The sequence below is a fragment of the Bombus fervidus genome, chromosome 6, assembly GCF_041682495.2.
Source record: "Bombus fervidus isolate BK054 chromosome 6, iyBomFerv1, whole genome shotgun sequence".
Lineage (NCBI taxonomy): Eukaryota > Metazoa > Arthropoda > Insecta > Hymenoptera > Apidae > Bombus > Bombus fervidus.
Genome location: NC_091522.1, coordinates 5,394,006 through 5,414,923, shown reverse-complemented (window position 1 = coordinate 5,414,923; position 20,918 = coordinate 5,394,006). Strand labels below are relative to the sequence as shown.

The following is a 20,918-nucleotide window of genomic DNA, read 5'->3' as shown; positions in this document are numbered from 1 at the left end:
TTCTTTGATGGTAATTTAATAAAGAACGTTCGCGTATTGTTCTTTACAAAATTATACATACAATGTGAGATACAATGGTTAATTGTAGATTTAAGATAGAGCGTATAATATCGTCATAAGTCTTTTATGGTTCTTTTGTACAAGTCTCAGAAAAATTACTTATAGAAATTGTTTATTAATGCAATTTGTTAGATTATGAATTTTTATGTAAATCCAAATTTGTATGAACATAACTAAAGAGAAGGAACAAATACAGATAGAAATTAAATAAATAAATATTATTAATATTTCATATTAAAAGCTATCAATATTATAATCAATAATATAATATAAAAATATTATAAGAAATACTTATCCGACAACGTAACTTATTGTTCAAACAGCCTCAAGCGTCATTTTTCAAAGTTCTTTCATTAACAAACAAAAAACTGCGATAGAATAACAACGATGGGCGTGACATCGAAGACGCGTTTGCCCTTTCTCCACTTCTTTACCATTAATTCGCTTTTGTCGAGCTGCACTGTGTCATTTGACGATACGAAGGAGAGAGCACAGAGGGTTGGACACAGCGTAGAAAGGGAGAGCACAGGCTAACAAAGGTACAAAGAGGAAAACAGTCGAGTTGCATCGAGAACCAGGGTCGTGCACAATACAGTCTCAGAAGCGCTTTGATGTCTAGTCGAAATTAATGTGGCGTCCCCCTTTGGCCTGACGCGGTTATTGCAATTGCCGCGGCAAAACGAATGCAACCGGAGTAAAGCAAAAAAAGTTCGCGCGATGGAAGAGAGAAAAATTGCAGGACCAACTAAGGTCTCCGCTGGTTCCAGTTATATTAAGATTGCCACTCAATTTTGCGCCAGTTACATACCCTCTCAACTAACTCTCGAAATTTGAAATTCATTTCGAATTTTAGAATTTTTATGGAATTTCTATTCCTACAAACGACGTTGTGATTTTCACGAAGATCTTCACGATGAATGAAATTGGGATTACTGAAATGTGTAGATAGATATTGTCTTTGTCCGAGAATATTTAGTAATAATTATTGATGTTTACCCTCGTTAAAAGATTTTAGAGTAGTTGTTACTTCTAAATTTGCTTTATTTCTAAAATGGAAATTAATAAGAAGATGATACATAATTATAGAGATGAGGCAAATCATTGATTAATGACTAAAAATACTGTACCAAAGAACTGCATTATTTGTGAAATAATTGAACAACAATGTGCTGAAAGTAATATAAGATGAGAATTGTTGTAGTGTTAAATCCGATCTCTTAATCACTTTCGTATTTTCACGAAATTTTATTTTATTTTTTAATCAACATTATAATTGAAATACTTTTCCATATTTTTCCATTTCTTTTCTATATAGAACAGATATGTAATTTACTCAATTATTGTATATGATTTTATGAATCACCAGATTTTTTCGAATAACATTTTTTAAAGTACTAGTTGCTCCTTTCATGATTAATCCTTTTACGACTATGATCCGATATATACAAATTCGAAAAAAGAGGATCGTGGTGGATTAAAGCTTATACGTGTGTCGGACTAGTATTATTGAATATTTTTTCATGTTTCTGACTACAACATTGCAATAGTAGAATATAGGATCGATACTGCACCTATTGGAAGCGAAAGGGATTTAGTCCAAGGCAATATCTACTGCAGAAAATATTTAAAACCGATAGGATTAATTTTAAATAAAATAGAAAAAGAAATGCGTCTATTCATTTTGATTTAGAAATAAAAAAAGAGAACATTAATTTGAAGCTGGTATAGAAGTGACGTTCTACTTTGTATTAATAAAATTTTCTGTTATTTTATGTTATCGAGAACATTTTCGTTGAAATCAATATATGTATATATTTTTATATTTTTTCAACCAGTTATATTTGACTCTTTTCGCTGATCCTACATCAAGCTTGACAACTGTGCAATGGTCAATGACAGAAGCTGAATCAGCGGATTTTTACTATCACTACCAGCGACATACGCATTTTCAAGAAACAAAAAGTAGGTCGCTGAGATCCTGAGAATTTCAGATGTCATTGAGTTTTCCTTACATCTTAAACGCTGCACTTTAGAGCTATATATGTAGGAAACAGGTTGGCATATGGTTTTGAAATGAAACGTTGTCGAAAGTATACTCATTTTTGTTGTCAAAATAGTTTGCATAAAAAACCTAAAAGTTCCTTTTTTGATGTAAGTATTCACTCTAGACATATTAACAATTCCAACGCAAAGGTATAACAACAAGAACAATTAATAACAGAAATTGTCAGTTAGAACAGTTTTACACATTTTGCAATCCATTCCATTGTTAACTTCGCGTTCGTATTTATCGCATATAATGACCAGAAAATTAATTCACCGTATAAGTATAATTAACCAAAGGAAATTTTCACGATTATTTATTATGAATTTTACTCGATTCCAATACAGTAAAATATCATTCGTCATGCTTTTCTACGTAGTAGAGTTGAATAAATTCGAGAAACAAATTAATCATTAACTTAATGGATACAAGATTGGAACGTATTGCTGTTAATATCGCCCAAGTAAATTGGTTGCGTATGCATACGTGCTCCCGTTTATTGGGAGAGCGTGTTTGCGTTATTTGGTGCCTCGTTGCAAAATATGTAATCACACAGCAGTAAATTACACATTTTGGGTAGAACTCTGTTGATACTGTGACATTACATGTTCTCGTGGTCCTAAACTACTGCACCGTATACATGTCAGAGTGCATGATCTGCTTGCAAGCGACACGTACAAAGCATCAAAGGATCGTATAACTGTCAGAACGATTCTACGAAGTAAAAGTAATACAGGATATCAGAGAAATTGATTCTGAAATTCATACTTTCAGCTGAATTTCATGACATTTGATTATTACGTAATATATGTAGAACTGGGAATGCTTTTAACATAACGTTGAGCTAAATTATCTACTAATTTCTGAATTTTTTATTTAAAATCGTCTTAATTTTCCGATGTTGATATTTACAAATTTAATAAAATACTTTAGAAAGGTAACTTTATGCCTAATACAGTAATAAAAAATTATTTTTAAAAGATAAGAATACTATACATTGAAGAGTTAAGCTATTTCTTTAAATTTGATGATGCTTATCTTTATATTTAAGAATAGTTTAAGGTAATAGTATATAAATTTAAAATAAACAGTTTACCTGATAAAATTACCAACAATACTCTGTTCAATATATTATATAAAACGTTCCTTCTTGAAATTACTGTGTTGTAATTTTCTTAGATTATAACCAAATCTAGCATTATCGTAAAGTGAGCGGGTCGTCTGAATGACGCGTTAGTACTCACTGTTGCAGACGGTCGTGGATGTTTGTCACAAGAAGAGGCAGTGCAAGTTCAACACCAGTCCGAAAACCTTTCAGGGTGATCCGTGTCCTGGATTGCCCAAATACATCGAAGTCGCCTACCAATGCCGTCCTTGTAAGTAATCATGTTTTCCTCCTTATTCTTTTTTTTCTGTTTGACATACTCTGAAAACTGTCCGTATCTATGTTGAGATTATTTCTCAACGGTAGTATATACTCGTGAAGTGAATTTTTAAATACACATCTTGATGAAACATATGATAAATTAGCAGAACCAAAATGTGTTACATCCACTCGGTGCAAAACTTTCTTCTTTTATGAAATGGCGAAATTTTGAACTAAAATAAAATTGCTAAACTTGTATACTACGAACATATATTAGATTTTATTAACACACTAATGTTTGTATGATATTTCATTAGAGAATGTATAGCTCGCATAGAGAAGTAATGATTTGAAGCAAAAACAATCAGCATTGGTCAAACAATCTGCCAATTGTACATTGAACCTCTTGATATCAACAGAAAAGAAAATTTTCAGAATAATTACTCAGGAAACAATTAATATTTTAATGTTCAATGTTAAATTACATGTAGAAATTTCAAGTATTTAAAATAACATCGTGTACCAGCTGAAAAAAATTGCTTGTATAGATGTTATTCTTCAAAATCATTTTTTAGTGATATTTGAACTGTCAAATATTATATCCCACATCATTTTTTGCTACTTCGGAATGACTTTCATATTTGAAATTGAGTTCTTGAACAGAGTATTTCTTGTGTCTCTTGTATAGTATCTCTTTGTACTACGTTCTCAAAGTGATATGGTCCCTGTATATCTTCCAGATAAAATTGAAAGGTACATCATTATTATCGTGTAACGTTTTGTAAAGAAACGTACAACATCTTTGATTTAAGATGTATAACCGATGTTTTTAAATTTATGCACATGCTACTTATTTTGCCTAGAAAGTGTACTCAGTACACCCTTGATGCATCTTCGATGCAGTGTAATGCACGCGTCTCACAAAGGATTCAGTGCGCGAAGAAACACTGTCTAGACACATTGTTATTGTAGAAAGCATGGGAATAATTCGACAGGCTTGAAATTCAGAACATAAATGCAATCGTGTGCAAATAGTGAAGTATTACTTACATGAAGTATGCCGTGGAAACGTTCAACTAGATATACTTTCATTTTCTTTTAGCTTTGGGGGTCATGTAACGAAAGTATCATTAACACGCTTTTTCATCTTTTGAAAACTCGAGATCTCTTTAAGCTTTAATTGCTCATTTCATCTTTCCTTCTATCCATGTTACATAAATTGATTTTTTTAAAGTTATTTTTCTGAAGTACTAAGAATGACATTGACGATCAGGTAAGTGACTCTCATTTTGAAGATGATGGATAATAAAGAGAATTTAAATGGTCTACAGTATCCATCATTATAAGCTTGCAGATTATCATTATAATCATTATATCCTTCGCAGTACGCTTTTATAAATTACATATCTATCATTAGATGCTTGAAATCTTAGTATACGAGACAAACTCAAAGAATATTTTATGTGCTTTATTTTAATAATAGAGAATGAGAATATTTCTGAATGCATGCAATAGATTTACAGCATAAATGATTACACAGTATAAGTAGAAATTAAATAAGCTATTATATAAACTTTATTACTTGCCGTTTGTTATATACGTACATGTGTATTGTTCATGTACATATGTACATTGCATGAAATCTATGTTTTAGAATCTACTTAAAACTTTAAAAAGCACTATTCTTAATTTACAAGACTCGTTAATTGAGATATTCTCAACGTACAGGAAACTGTGCAGAAAAGTAATCGAACTGATGACGAATGTAATATAAAAAAGCAATTGTAAGAATGGTCAAGAAGCATTTGCGCGAACGTAACGCGAGGTCCGTTTTCGAGACGAGGTCGTTTCTCCTCGTAGCACTTGTCGATGCCGTTTTTATGGGCACATCGGACATTAGCCCAGTTGAACGTGAAAAGCATGGATATCGATGTAGCTTTGGGAAGATTCTTTGCCCACATTACAAAAAATGGTAGGAAATGGCGAAAATTTTCCACTCGTAGTTCTATTGATGAACGTCGCTTGGATCGTGGTTTATCTTGAAAGATATACTCGTAAACGTAACAAGATAGTAAACTTCTTTGCCAACTTTTCCTGTAGCTATATTAAAAAGAAGTTAAAATATTATTTGACAAAATATGGTAATAGAAAAGATATAAATATAATATGTATAATAAAAAATAGAAATATAATATTTATATGTAATTATATCTAAAAATGAGGAAATAATTTTTGCAAAATTATTAGATGCAAAATTATTGTGGTAGAAATTTTTGCTTTAATCGAAAAAATTAAATATAATTGCTGAAAATTTCTTTTTTACTTCTATTTATTTTTGTTTCACCAACTAGCAATTCGTTATTTATAGTTATAATATTTTTAATAATTTATAGATATGTTACGCTATGAATGTATTAAATATTAGTAATATAGTAAATGTGAATACATAAAAAAAAAGAAAAAAATAAACGAAAAATGTGAATACATTTATTAGTAATAGTAAACATTTTTAAATTCAATCGATACTTTTATTCAAATTTTACATAATTGTATATATTAACTATCTGTATATAGTACATATATATCTTTATTAAATTTTACGATTTCATTGTCACATTGTATTAAATTATATTACGTAATATGCAATCCTGTATTATTATATCCCATTCGTAAAGATTCTGTTTTAAACAGAATGTACGATTATCGAACTAAATCCCGTTGTTTATTTTTCTTTTAAAATATGAGTTCATCTAGCACGGTAAGGGTGGCAATATCACATAAATACACGCAAATCCCACAATATACTCCCGATATTATGAAGTTACGCTTTTCACGACGCCGGCGACATTTCAACATTCCGTAGCTGCTGAATTAAAAGATACATTTGCTTTTTTGCTCTGCGGATCATGAAAAGGCAATTCCTTTTATGTTATGATACTTAGATGCGCGAAAGCATGTATCCGTTTCAAGAATTATAGGAATTTAATGCGACTTACATCAAATGATTTTATTTTTCATGATTTTATTCGAATAAAATGAAACGCTTCATAAAGACAGTGTTCTGACAATTTGGAGCCGTGCTGTAACTGCATACAAATTTTTCTGTTTTAATTAAATATGCTTTAGTTTTTAATAAACTTTCTTTTGAAATATTAAAATATTTGATCAGCTATTAAAATATATATATTATAGCTTTCTTACTATATATTAATTTTATGCGATGATAACAAATTTCAAGTTTCATTATACATATGCATATCTTGCTGTTTGATATTGATATTTTGTAAAATATAAGAGATTGAGTGGAAGTTACATACATATAACATAAAGAATATAATGTACCATATTATAATACACGATACGAAATTTATCCTCATAATACTATTGCAAAATGGGTAAATTTTATGATGTTTTTTGGATGTTTTCTGAATGGTTATAAAATTATATTTTGATAATATTACGAATTTACATGGTATGATTGGTCTGAGGAGATATGAGAATTTTAGGGAACACGTAGTTTATTAGGGGTTGTAGAATTTTGTATGGTATGTAGTTTATTGAATTTCCCCTTTCGGAACTGAATAACTCGCATCATCTTTATTAAATCGCATGGAATTTTGAAATACTGAAAGTAATAGATTAGCATTATTTGCCTTCGCAGTTTTACATATCAATTCGAACGCGGTTATTTCTTATCTAAGATTTTGAACAATTACAATATTTTTTATGAATATGATAATAGCTGAATCCTTTGAGTAATATTTATAAATATTGGAAATTTTAACAATTTGGTTATTATATTTCTTTTGCCTTAATTAAAATTCTCTTGCAATTGATGTTTCAAATTACTATAATTAACCTAAAGGATATTGAAACTTTACTCCCTTTTAATCAGTTTCACGATACAAAACTAGTTCAATGATAATAAAAAAAAAACATCAACATCTGATACTTAACTCAACTTTTTCATCAGAATTTTCCTTGACCCTGGTAACTCGATTTTGTTTAAATCGTAAACCTCTTAGTACTAAATGCTATTAAAGGCAAATTGATTTTAATTAGACCGATTCTAGTAACTGCAAACATGACCATGATGAAGATTTAACGAGGTATTAAAATACGGATCAAAATATCGGTACATAAATTATTAAGTTTAAAATTAACAAATTCATTTCTATGTCTATTGCTTTCCGTTTAATTTTAATCAAAATCGCAATTCGCTGCATCCAACAAAAGAAGAATTCAATTTCCATATTTTAAAATCACACCTGTTCGATAAAAGAATATATTCAATTCCGATATCTCAAAATTACATATCTCTCATCAACATTTATTAAAATTCCTTTTCCTTCCATTACTACGATCTCGTTTTAATAAAAAATCCTAAGTCACCACGATGGCCAACGAGCAGGAAACGCGGACTATCCGGATGTAGCGCGTTAACACAGTAAATAACAAGGTGAGCGTAGTAGGTGAATACCGACGTCCATGGAGCGTGAAACACGGAACGGAAAGAATTAGTGCGTCCTGCGGCAAAAATTACTTGGAGCTTGTTACTGCAACAGGTTGTCGCCGTATTGTGGATGCACGGATCCGTATGGTCACATTCCTACACCGTTAATATATATACTTTACGGGGCCGTGTAATAAACATGCCGCCCTATTTTACGTTCTCACCACGCGGTACCCTAATATTTCATTTTCCTGGTCCTTCTGCTTCCGTGCTAAGACTAGTGGCTTTCATCACATACGATGCGCAAGTATATTTTGGTGATTATCGTTACAACGCATCAAGAAATTAAATATTACAGATGTTGTGTCATTTATAAAGTCGAAGGATTACCAAACGCTTGACTGTCTGAATTTTGTTCATTATCACATAGGTACATATAAACCCATAGATTATTTGATTATTAAATTCTATTTATTGTGTAGTCAAGTATTGTGTAAGTCACTGTATCGTAAATATCAATTGAGTGCAATTATTTTGCTCAATGATGCATGCCCATTTGTCAAAGATTTCTACAATTGAAGTTAGTCAACTGTTAAAACCTCCGTTATGCTAAATTTTCCTTTAAATTGTTGCAGTGAAATAAAAATTCCGATTCCTTTTGGAGATATAAGCGGTTTGAAGTTAAGAGCTAATTGCTATGAGTAGTGATTAGCGCTGCTTAGTGCTGAGTCCTTAGGAAGAACTAAAGTCAACATTTATCAACGAAACATGGTTTCACAGAGTTTCTTTAGCTAGCTATTTGTGATATTAAGTGTGATATTATTATATTATATTATATATTATATTATATATTATATTATTTGTGATATTAAGTTTCGTGTATTTTAGAGTTTATGATATTATATGCATGTTTTCCAAATATTTGCACAAATAAGTGTTTAAAAAATTAATCTAACCTAACCTTTTATTTTTACCTAAGTACATGATTAATTCCGAATTTCTCAAAAAGCAAACAACTTAGAGGTTCGTTACCCCTATTGAAACTTACAATAAGTATTCTACTGTAAGTGAATTATATGTATTCAATGCATTCTTACATTTTCAAATTTTGAATAAATGCATAAAAAACCGTAGAATAATAATTACTATAATCACTTTCCGCCACTCTTTAACGTATAAAGTTGATGAATGTGGCTTCTGACTGCCTCAAATAACGTTAGATCAGTTCTTTTCTATTTTATACCTAGCGTGTTACATTATATGTTGGGTCGCTATCAGTATTGTACAGTGGCTGTCGATTGTGACAAATGTCGATAGTGACGTTGCCGCTTGGTGGATAGACACGCATTACATCATATTGTCCGTTCCATGTAATACAGGAAGCGATATCTTGGCGTATACGCGTCTATGCAGCGACGTTCAGTGGACAAACGGCCTCCGCTGAACGGTTCTCGATCGATCGTCATGGACGTCTTAAGTGCCACTCGAACCATGATGCCCAACTAATAGAATTCAGAGGAATTCGAAAGTAGAGAGACATTTAAGACACGTCCAGGAATTTTCCTTAGGTGGAATTTTAATTTACGCGAGGAATCTTGCTCTTCGATGAAATCGGGATTTCCATCTGGTTTTGATTTGACAGTCTCGTTTTTCGGTCTGATCTTGGTTTTGATAGGACGGATTCAATTGGCCCTGGATTAGCTATGAAATATGTACAAATTTTTTTTTTGCGTTTTTGTGAATAAATTTAAAGATGTTTGACATTATTACAATTCTGTTGTTGTTTCTTTAAAAATTAGTACATATCTGATATATGTGTGCATGTCGAAGAAATACAATAAACAAGAGAATAAAATTTCATACATTGTACACACGATTCAAATAAAATAAAATAAAATTTTATTTATCGTTAAGGCCTAAGAAACTTTTAGTTTCTTTATCAAATCAGTTTGTCAGCGAAGATAGATTAAATAGTGGTTAAACGATAATTAGTATCCAAATACTTAAATAAGAATATAGATATATACGTACTGCTATACATTAATTATCTGAAACTTCATTAAAATAACTTCTCTAGGGAGATCATGCAACGGTTGCAAAAGCTCGTTGTAACTTCCGCCGTAGCTCGAAGGTAAACAAATCCTTTGTTCATAGTTAATGGTTTCGTTAGAGCAGTTCCAAGCAATAATATTCCTAAATACGTTATGTGTGTAATACTATCGCCAGCATACTTAGCCAGCGTACTGGTGACATCCGTGTACTAAAACAATTAAATCATTTCAAAGGACGTTCAACTGTGCCACCTACATTAATCATACAGTGCTAAGGAGGCAGGCTTTAACGTATTAAACGGTTCTCTATATGTAAAATACTACACTATGTTCCACGAAAGAGCTTATTTCCGAGGATTGAAATTGTTTGTTGGAGAAAGTTTTGAAATGTTCAAATTTCTAAATTCAATTTTTCGAAGTAAATATAAATATTCTTTGTTACTTTGTAAGATTATTCTCTGATTTCTTATATTTAGCCTGCAGATGTTTATGCAAGTTTATATTTTTGTAAACACAATTAGATAAAATTACTGAAGTGGTGGAATATAGTTTCAGAAAACAATAGATAAGATATTATTACGATAAATTGTTGTGTACCGCGTTTTTTAATCGAGTTTTCAGTTCCTATTTTATAAAAAGAAGTTCCATTGTTCTTGAGTTCAATTTGAAAAAAGAAACCAATATTTATAAAGCGATCGAATAGGTAAAACCGTAAGACCAAATTTGTAACGCTTCGTGGCGCGTAGGGAATATTGACCCAGAAAAAACAACAATGATTCCGTTGCAACGAGTCTTAGAAAAGGTCGAAAAAAAAAAAAGAGTAAGAGGATGAAACGAGATTCCGTCGATCGAATGGTTAAACAGTTGGCTTTGTAGATCGCAATCTTTCGCTGTGAGAGATCGATTCGAGTAAATCGATGATACGCGAATGGATTGTGAACGAAAATCCGTGTTACGTGTCGTAAGCGTGCAAATTGCTTGTACCAGATTAATGTTATCGTGTTGAACATCCTGAATCGGCGTTTAATTAAATAAACGACGCGGAACAAAAGTGTTTTGCTCACTTGCACTCGCGTCTATCTCCAACCGGTCACTGAATGATTGTCATTAAGTTTAATTATTCAACGATTAGATTAATCATCGCCCGTTCAGAAAAACCTATGTATTGGTGTGTATGTGTTGCGCGTGTTTAGAATTTGGAAATTAAACTGTGATTACGGGGATAATAAGGTGGAGCGTTCGTGTGTTAATAATGTGGTGGAATTAATATGATGAATTCGAATAGCTGTCAGTAGTTCGTTCGCCAAAGGAGATAACAGTAGAAACATTGATCTCCAATATATATTTAAATATACTATGTGTATATGTGAATTAGTTACACCAGACATGTTAAGAGTACCTATTTGTCACTGACAGCTTTAATTTTATCAAGAACACTTGCATGTTTTTGATAATTGTAAAAGCAATTCCAATGTCAACCATCATTCTTCCCATATATCAATTTGACACGTTCCAATAAATGTAAAAGCCATTGATTATTTTTTTCATTACATTGATTTGATACCAAGGACAAATTAAATTGAGAACATGGAGTATGATGCTCTAGAATGACAGTGTATTGACATTCATTTACAACAAAAATTATTTCCAACGCATCAACACGTTTTGAAGATGTTGTATGACAAAAAAGATATCCTACAAAATATTAATGCTTGATTCAAACTCGACATTTTAGTTTTGTAAAATCGACTTGTATCGACAATGTCCAAATATTTTTTACATTTATCTATATTCTGTAACTGAAGCTTGTCTTTGTGAGAGGATATCAGTTTAATAAAAATAATCTAATATCTGCGTTTTTTTCTCTTTTTCGTCCTATTGACAGGGAATCAATCGTGTCTACCGTAGAATTGGTATAATAATGTTTGAAATTGAAACCACTAGATATACATTATAGTAGTAATATTGTTTCTGGTTAGACAACATCTATTTATACGAAGATGAAATGGGATGAAATGAAATTACATTCAAACGTTTTCTTCAGTTTGTGGTTATATTTGACCTACTTCGTTATCGTTTTCTATAAATAACGTTGCATCGCCGTTGCTTTATTGTGTGCATACATATACATACACAGACTTTGCTTTTAGTATAACTGCAAAATGTGCGTAAAAGATATTTCCAGAGATCGGAGCATAAATCTTTTTTGTAATAAAACAATCTTTAGCAAATGAAGTTGACTAAACAGTAAAATAGTGTTACGTATTTATTTGTTCTAAGTCAAGTTGAGATCGAAATTGGTAGTTGCTGCCACCAGAAATAGTCCAAGGACTATTTCAAATTTTTATTTATTTCAAACGTTACGGGTAGCGTCGACTAGAGTTTGGTGCTACTGGCAAAACCGATTCCACTTTTCGGCTAACCTGCTATGTGCAGGGATACTAGCACGGGAGAGGATTAAAGCTGGTTGAAAGTAGTTTAACAATATCTAATGATTTATTCAAATCTTGCTCGATTTTGATATTGACAATTGACTGACAGATATAAAATTCTTCGGTTGACAAAATGATAACTAACTCTTTGAATGCTAATTATTCGGTTGACGAACGGTAATATTGTTATTCGATAGACGAAGGATAATTATTATACTGACTTCTCTGAGTCGCTACATTTATTTATATCTGTCGGAGATGGAAAAGCGTCGGGGTCCTTCCTTTGAAAATGTTTGGGAAGATCTCCAACGTTTGTTCAACTGACGACTTTGTTTACAATTCAAATTGTCTCAATATCATTATGAAAACATAATTAGATAAATATAAAAACATAGATAAATTTTCGCAAGATATAACTTTTAGAGGCTTTAACTGCCTTTCACTTCAGATACTGTAAACATGGGTTCAAATTGCAAATCGGTTATTGGTATGTTTATTTAGATTTGTGTATAGAGTGGTTTCTTGTTCTCGTTACGGTTCGTGCGGAGCGCGGGACGTGACACCCCCGCCCTTGGAGTTCAAATTTCCAACGGAAATTTGACTGATGGTGTCTCTGAGTTTGTTCATGGCGGATGTAGATATCTTAGCGAGTTTAATAAATTTTCTGGTGTTATTGGAATATTTCTATTTTCTTTTATCGGTAGGGATACGATGTATTTCCCGGAATCGTAATTCAATCTTGCTTTTTCCAACATTAAATCTTCGTAACGAGGCAATTTTCCCGTCTCCTTCATTTCTAATGCTCCTTTATCTATCGGATTTCCATGTACATCTATAAATATTACTCTATGGTCATTTACTCTCGTAATTGAGTCTCGGGTTTCTAAAATTCTTAGTTCCGCGATTATCGTAGGTCTCGTGTCCTTTTTTCGTTGTTGAATTAGTTCTGGAACTTCAGTGGAGGGCTCTTCTTCGCTTGTTGTATCCGTGTTTTCTTTTTCTCGATCGAGCTCGGCTAGTGCTTCGTCAAAATATTTTACGGGTGTTTCTTCTATGGTGAGATGCTTTCGAGTAGGTTTTCCCTGTTTATCGTAATGCGACAATACGCGTGGCTTAGCCTCGAATATCGGAGAGTCCTCGGTCGAGGTATCCAATTGAAATCTTTTTAGATGTGGATATCGATCTGGCGAATCTTCTTCTCGTTTCCTGATTGGCAAGCACATCTCTGGCGGATTTCGGGATAATGCATCCGCGTTCGCGTTCGCTCTACCTTCTTTATACAAGTGTTCGAGCCCTAATAATTTGATTATTTCGTCGAATCTGCTTTCCTTTGATTTCGAGATTACGTTGCACGTCATGCTAGGGAGTGAGGTGGTATTTTCGAATTCTTTGATTACCATAGTAGGAGTGATAAATTCGTAGTCTCTTGATGTGGTATTTATTATCCCTAGGTAACCTCGTCCCTTGTAGTTTCTCACAACTGCGTTACCAAAATAGACTCCCTTAATTGGCTCGATTTTTGGAATAAATCCCTCGTTTATTTCCGGATTCGCAATATTGATTGAAAATGTTACTGAACTTCGCTTCGGTATAATTATTTTTTCTCTAGTGTCGAAGGGTATATAAATATTTCCCCATTTGATATGCTCTTCCTCATAATCTAAACGAGCTTTACAACCTGCAAAAAATTCGGATCCTAGGATTTCGTCTTGATCGATCAGCAATGAGTCATCAACTACATGAAAAATAACTGGATGGCCCGCAACCTGTATTACCGTCTGCCCTAGGGAGACCAGGCTCGTTGCCGTGATTCCTCGAACTTCTATCGATTCTTGCTCGTTGATGATTGCTGAAGCGGGTAAGGCAGGTTTCTTGATAATATTGATTTCTGATCCGGAGTCCAGTAACAAACTCGTCTTGGTTTTTAAGTCTGGGGAGACTATTCGCGCGGTTGGGGTACATAGAGAATTACTTGGCTTTATTGAAATAATCCGAAGAGGTCGTTGCCCGAATCTGAGTCCGACTCTTGGTGATTTTCCTTCGCCGGTTGCTTGTGCTTCATTCTTTCTCTTTTGTCTGGAGATTCCGGATTCTCCGTTTGCGACCTCGTTTGGTTGTGGGATGACTCCCCCACAGTATTTAACGGTTGTTCGTTCGACCTTACGGTCGGCATTGCGTTCCCTCTGGCTCTCGTTATGGGTGGTGGAGTCGATCTCGCGGGGGCGGCTGCCCTCGTTCTGTTCGTTGCCGTCGGCGTCGGTCTCCTGGTTGCCATCAGTACTCATTGGGCGATTCGGCGTATCGTTCCTTCGTGGCTCGCCCCATTCTCCCGAAGGACGTGTCTGGTTTCCCGATGGTCTTGAGGTATAAGGTACGATTAATCCGGCGTCTACTCGGGCTTTAAATTTGTAACAATCTTTCACTAAATGCCCGGGTTTTTTACAATGATTACATGTGATATTTTGTCTCGCAGTATTCGAAAAATTCTGCGATGTGGGTACCGATCTTTGATCTTGAGTGTTGTTCCTGGTGTAGTTATTATTAGGAGAGTTAACGTTGTTTCGGTTGTTATTACTCGAGAATGTCGGACGTTGGTATCGCATTCTGTCGTTTACTTGTTTTAGTTCCTGCGGCGCCTTTACGGCTTGGCGATACGCGTCTTCTAATTTAATTAGTCTTGAGCTTATGTCGGTCAATACACGGAAATTTTCGTCCCACGCTTTCAATTTTTCCGTCAACGCCAAAAGCGTATCTTCTCGGGCGGTCGACATTTTCCTACTTATTTTTTAGTTGATATTCGTAAGAGCTTTAATCCTTTGTGGAGCGTATCCCACCGCTGCCACCAAAAATTTTTCCCTCTGTTACGTATTTATTTGTTCTAAGTCAAGTTGAGATCGAAATTGGTAGTTGCTGCCACCAGAAATAGTCCAAGGACTATTTCAAATTTTTATTTATTTCAAACGTTACGGGTAGCGTCGACTAGAGTTTGGTGCTACTGGCAAAACCGATTCCACTTTTCGGCTAACCTGCTATGTGCAGGGATACTAGCACGGGAGAGGATTAAAGCTGGTTGAAAGTAGTTTAACAATATCTAATGATTTATTCAAATCTTGCTCGATTTTGATATTGACAATTGACTGACAGATATAAAATTCTTCGGTTGACAAAATGATAACTAACTCTTTGAATGCTAATTATTCGGTTGACGAACGGTAATATTGTTATTCGATAGACGAAGGATAATTATTATACTGACTTCTCTGAGTCGCTACATTTATTTATATCTGTCGGAGATGGAAAAGCGTCGGGGTCCTTCCCTTGAAAATGTTTGGGAAGATCTCCAACGTTTGTTCAACTGACGACTTTGTTTACAATTCAAATTGTCTCAATATCATTATGAAAACATAATTAGATAAATATAAAAACATAGATAAATTTTCGCAAGATATAACTTTTAGAGGCTTTAACTGCCTTTCACTTCAGATACTGTAAACATGGGTTCAAATTGCAAATCGGTTATTGGTATGTTTATTTAGATTTGTGTATAGAGTGGTTTCTTGTTCTCGTTACGGTTCGTGCGGAGCGCGGGACGTGACAATAGGCAACAAGATAGTGAATGTATACATATGTATATGACAGTTAAGGAATTACTTCCCACATTTTATTGAAAATAGTTATACTTATATGTCAACGATTAAGTTTTAAATTAGATTACTTAGCTAAGAAAGACAGTGCTCTTTTTTAAAATTAAAATCTCGTTTTCGAGTTTTGAAATATACCATGTGTGTCACATAGAACTGTAATTTACAAGGAGATTAAAACTTCTGATGGAAAAAGAAAGAGATCCAAGACAACGCTCAAAATTCATGTTCTTGTTATTTAAAGTAGCAGCGAGGAAACTTGGAAAGAAGTTTTTAATTAAGGAAGGAAATGTCGTAGTTAAACGAGAAATGAGTGCTTAAAGATGAGTGTGTTTAACAATCTTAGATTTCATTGAACAATGTTCCAATTAAAGAGAATGATTGAAACAAAATTTGTCAGCAACTTAAATTTCCTGTGACACTTCGTTTTCTTCAAGAAACACAAGCAACGAAAGTGCATTAATACAATTCTCATCAAGCCATTTCAATAGTTTCCACTTCTATTACATCGTTACTCAAAAAATTACAAGAAGCAAAATAATTTTTTTTAGTTTAAAAAAAAGATAACAAGAAGCAAATTTTCATATAAATGAAATTTAGCAGAAGTGTAAATATTTATCGAAATGGAAATATGATTTTATTTGGTGTCTCTTTATTATATCACTTTACTTGGAATTACTCCATACTTTAAGATTCAACGTAGAAATAAAACAACGAATGAAAATAGCTATATGTTTATTGACAAATAATTATTACGCAACTCTCTGATTTGTATTCTTCCAGAAAGTAGCATAGGTACGTCATAGCAATACATAGGTACGTGTCTAACAATGATTTGAAAATACAGTATTAGTTTTCGTTTCCCATTTTTTCTCTGCCTCTCTGCTAAAATTGCTTACAATCAATTTTTACACTGGCAACTTTCGATACTAGCTGTTCACACCAGTGGCAACCAGTCATTATTGATTTCGCGGGGTCAATACGACTTCGATATACGCTGTGCACCGTATTCTACACGCGTACCATACCATGGTCTATACTCTTTCTTTCATCTCCTTCTCTCGTTCTCTTATTCTCTCTTTCTCTTCATACAGTTACGTTTTTTTCCGTGGAACAAGTTATACAGTAAATTCATTAAAACAATGAACACTAGCACCAATATAAAATATCCTTCTTCGCGTCGCTGGCCGAAACGCTCCGACAAGCATAATTAAAACACTCCAATTTCTTTGTGGATATGCGTTATGCGTTTCTGACGAATCGCTGAGGTTATCAATTACGATTGGCACTGGTAATTCTTATTTTATATGCTGACACAATGTCTCAAATATTTACAAAAATAAGAAAACATTTTGAAAGATTTAGTCATTTGATTAACCATTTACGATGTCTTTGCCGCTTACATTTATTAAAATTGTGTACGTAAATTTTACTTTCTGTAAATGCTTTTTTGACAAAAATAAACAAATACAAAAGTTAATAAAAAGCCCTCAATACTAACAACAATAATTATTGTTCAGGAAATTAAAATTAAATTGGATCACAAGTATAATTGGCATTTATCCTATTTCAATCATGACTTGAATCAAGAGTGAGGTCCTAAGCCAATTTATTGAGTGACGTAAATCGAAAAGGACATAGGAAATAACGTTAAGAACTTCTTTTAGAGTGTTCCTCTTTGTTGAGGGGAAGATTTAGGTTCAATCCTGATATCGATTGAATTTATTTAATAGACCCTTGGATAGTTTATTCGACGAGTATTTCTTTTCGCTAGCACTTGATTTCGGCGTCTCTTAAATCTGTCCAAGTGTTAAATGGATGTAGAAGTTCTTACCTGAATTCTTACCTGAATAAGGATTTTAAATTCCAAACAACCTCACCGTTTCCTAGAAGAAACTTTATTAATTTGTATACAGCAAGGCGGCGATTTATTTACTTAAATTAAATTTGGTGTCAAAGCAAAACTACAATGAATTATTTTTGATTTAAGATAGTAAAATTGCAGCAATATAAACATATACATATTATACTAGGTTTTGTAAATTACTAGAATATCTACGAATAGACATATTTCGTTGATTACGTGCTATACTGATTAATCTTGGAGCTTCAAACCACAAGTATATTAATTTGAGGTCTTATAAGTTTTTATTTCACAGATACGCTATTTCATAATATTTTGGTTTCACTTACATAAAATATTTTTCTTTCATTGTAAATATTTTTAAAATTATGTTGAAATATTAATTAAATGTGATTATTATTATTATACAATTTAATGGAATAACTTATTTTATGTAAAATATTTGATAATTTCACCTCAATATAAGTGTAAAAGGAGAATGAAAAAATATTAGAAGAATACATATAATAGTAGCACTGAATTTTCCAGGGTTGAAAAATTATTACATTTATACGCTATCATGTATATGCATTCCCTGTGTAATCCCATATATCATGGCATATTTTGGAAATCAGGCAATTGTGCTGTAGACCAACCCTTGTTGCTAAAACTTTTAGAAATGAAGTTTCCCAATCTTCGCAGTTGTATTCTTTATTCTTCAACGTATTTGTTTGATACCATTCTACTGCTATTTTTTCCATCTTAAATACATCTTAAATACATCTTCAAGCACTTGATTTTCTTCTCCTCGTTCTGGATTTTTAATTTTTTGTACTTCGTTTCATACTCTAATATCCAATCTGTGGCTTTCTGTGTTCCATCAAATTGTTTTAAAGTGAAGTTTATTTCTTCTTTATCATACTTATTGTGTTTTTGGAGAGCTTCTAACAATCTTTCTATGTCTAGCCTGGATCTGGCTTCCGTCTTTATTTTCCTTTTGGAAATGATTTCTGTTTCCTCTAAGTACATGTTCTGAAATACGAAATTCAGTTCCGTATCGATGTATGATGCCGCCGTCTCATCATCCATTGTGAGTATAATATTTCTGTATTGGCCTCTACCTTGGTCAGACTTTTCGAAGCGTTTCTGACTATTGCTGAATTGAACAACCAAGGATGATAATTTCTCGCTTGAAATATTCATCTAGGTGCACATTATCCAATCTTAAACACCCAATCTGAAACTGAAGTTCATCAATTATTGAACAAAACCCCGCTGTGCATATTTAAACTACGTAACACCCTCGACTCAACTACAAAGAAAAATGAATTAGTCAAATGAAGCACGTTTAGCTAATGACGTTATAGCGCAATAAGTAGCACGTGTGTCGTCGCATAGATTTGCGGCTGACACGTGAGGCATCGCTTGGTTTTGGCACACAATGTGACACGTGTAACGTGTATCCGTTTTCTTGATTCATTACGTTTGAATTACCGTTTGCATTGTGTATATTTTCTTTCATTTTCTTTCGTGCTAATTCCAGTGAATTTGTATCTGTCAAATTAACACACGCTTCATTTGTGACAATCATTTAATAACTGATTGAAACGGTACAACTAATTCTTGTACAGGGTGTTCTATAAGTGATAATACTTACAACAGGGGATAATATTCTTTAATAATAATAATTAGAGAGAAATAAAATATCAAACCAAATACAATTGAAATTATATCGTTTTTTTTCCAAGAATTTTTTTACTTCTACAAAATTTATATGGAAATCCATCCCTATCTTCGTATCTTTCAATTAAGGCTCAATGCAGCATTTTATTTTCAAATTGTCAAGCTCAGAAATTTTCAAGTCCAAATTTTCGGATTTTTATATCCTTGAATTTTCCAATTTGTTACTGTACAATAATATTTTTTACGCATTATTTCACTGCTTAATGGGCTTATTCGTTACTAAAAATGTCCAAACTCTATTTTCCTAAAAACGTAGTTTTACACGAAAATATTTGCTACTATATTTTTTTGGTACTTGACCGTATTGAAAACGAGATTAATCGTAGCTACATTGGACTCGCCCCTTCAAACACAGTATGCACATTCTCCATTTTGTTTCTGTTAACGTGATCTCTGGCGATTTGAAAAGAGAATCATAGCTATAGATGTTCGTAACAACACACACGAAAACTTTAGATGCCATCAAAACTGGGTCGATCGAAGTGGCAGTTGCTTGCTGAAAATGCTTTGTGCTAAGTTTATTGTCGCTTCCAGTACTCGAAGGAATTACGTCTTGCAACTATAGGATCACGCCCTTTTTTCGTCGTTTCTTGCCAATTAAAGCTTCAATCTGGACATCTCGCTCGAAAGATAGTTCGATAAGGGAGTTCCGATGTCTTACCTTATTTTACAAACCATTGTATACCTTTGTCCTTTGACGAGTCTCATTACATGCTTGACGAGTTACTTTGTAACCTTTTCTTGTCCAAGAGGCTATTTGTTGCAAGTTTCCAATCGTCATTAAGAACGGAAAATCAGTTTGATGCTTGGAAATAAATCGATTCGTAGTTCTTAGTTTGACTTCAATTGTTTGGTTGATGGTGTAATTATTAAGTCTTTCCTGTATATCGACTAAAAAACGTTTCATTACTGGTAAACAAATTTAGATTTTTGAGCTTTCTATCTTATACTTAGCTTTATCAATGGTAAAAACCATTGCTGATTTGCTGTCAATTTTTAAATATTTAGATATACAATATTTACAGTGGCGATGAAATTTGTTATGGTACAGCAATCGTAAAATAGAAATGACTTAAAAACCGCATCGCCATAAATTATCAGATATAAAGATTCTCAATTTTTCTGAACATATTTAATATCATTTTTCTAAGATATTCTTTTTTTTAATAATAATAAAAAAGGAAAAAACGATTGAATATCATATCTCCCTTAACAAGAATCTTCTTATTCTTACAAAATTTGTATACAATTTCACCTTTATTTCTTCTTTCCGCCCAAGTGTATT

General features: G+C 32.9%; 1 protein-coding gene across 6 annotated transcripts in view; it reads left to right on the top strand.

Annotated features, from left to right (window-relative positions):
• Positions 1 to 20,918, top strand: part of LOC139988528 (uncharacterized) — a 315,648-nt gene that overhangs the window by 203,598 nt on the left and 91,132 nt on the right. For 5 of the 6 annotated variants that reach the window (XM_072006089.1, XM_072006091.1, XM_072006086.1 and 2 more), the window contains exon 4: positions 3,342 to 3,480. In XM_072006089.1, the coding sequence (XP_071862190.1) occupies positions 3,342 to 3,480 (139 nt within the window). The remainder of the gene's footprint in view (positions 1 to 3,341; positions 3,481 to 20,918) is intronic. The other variant, XM_072006090.1, reaches the window with a different exon arrangement.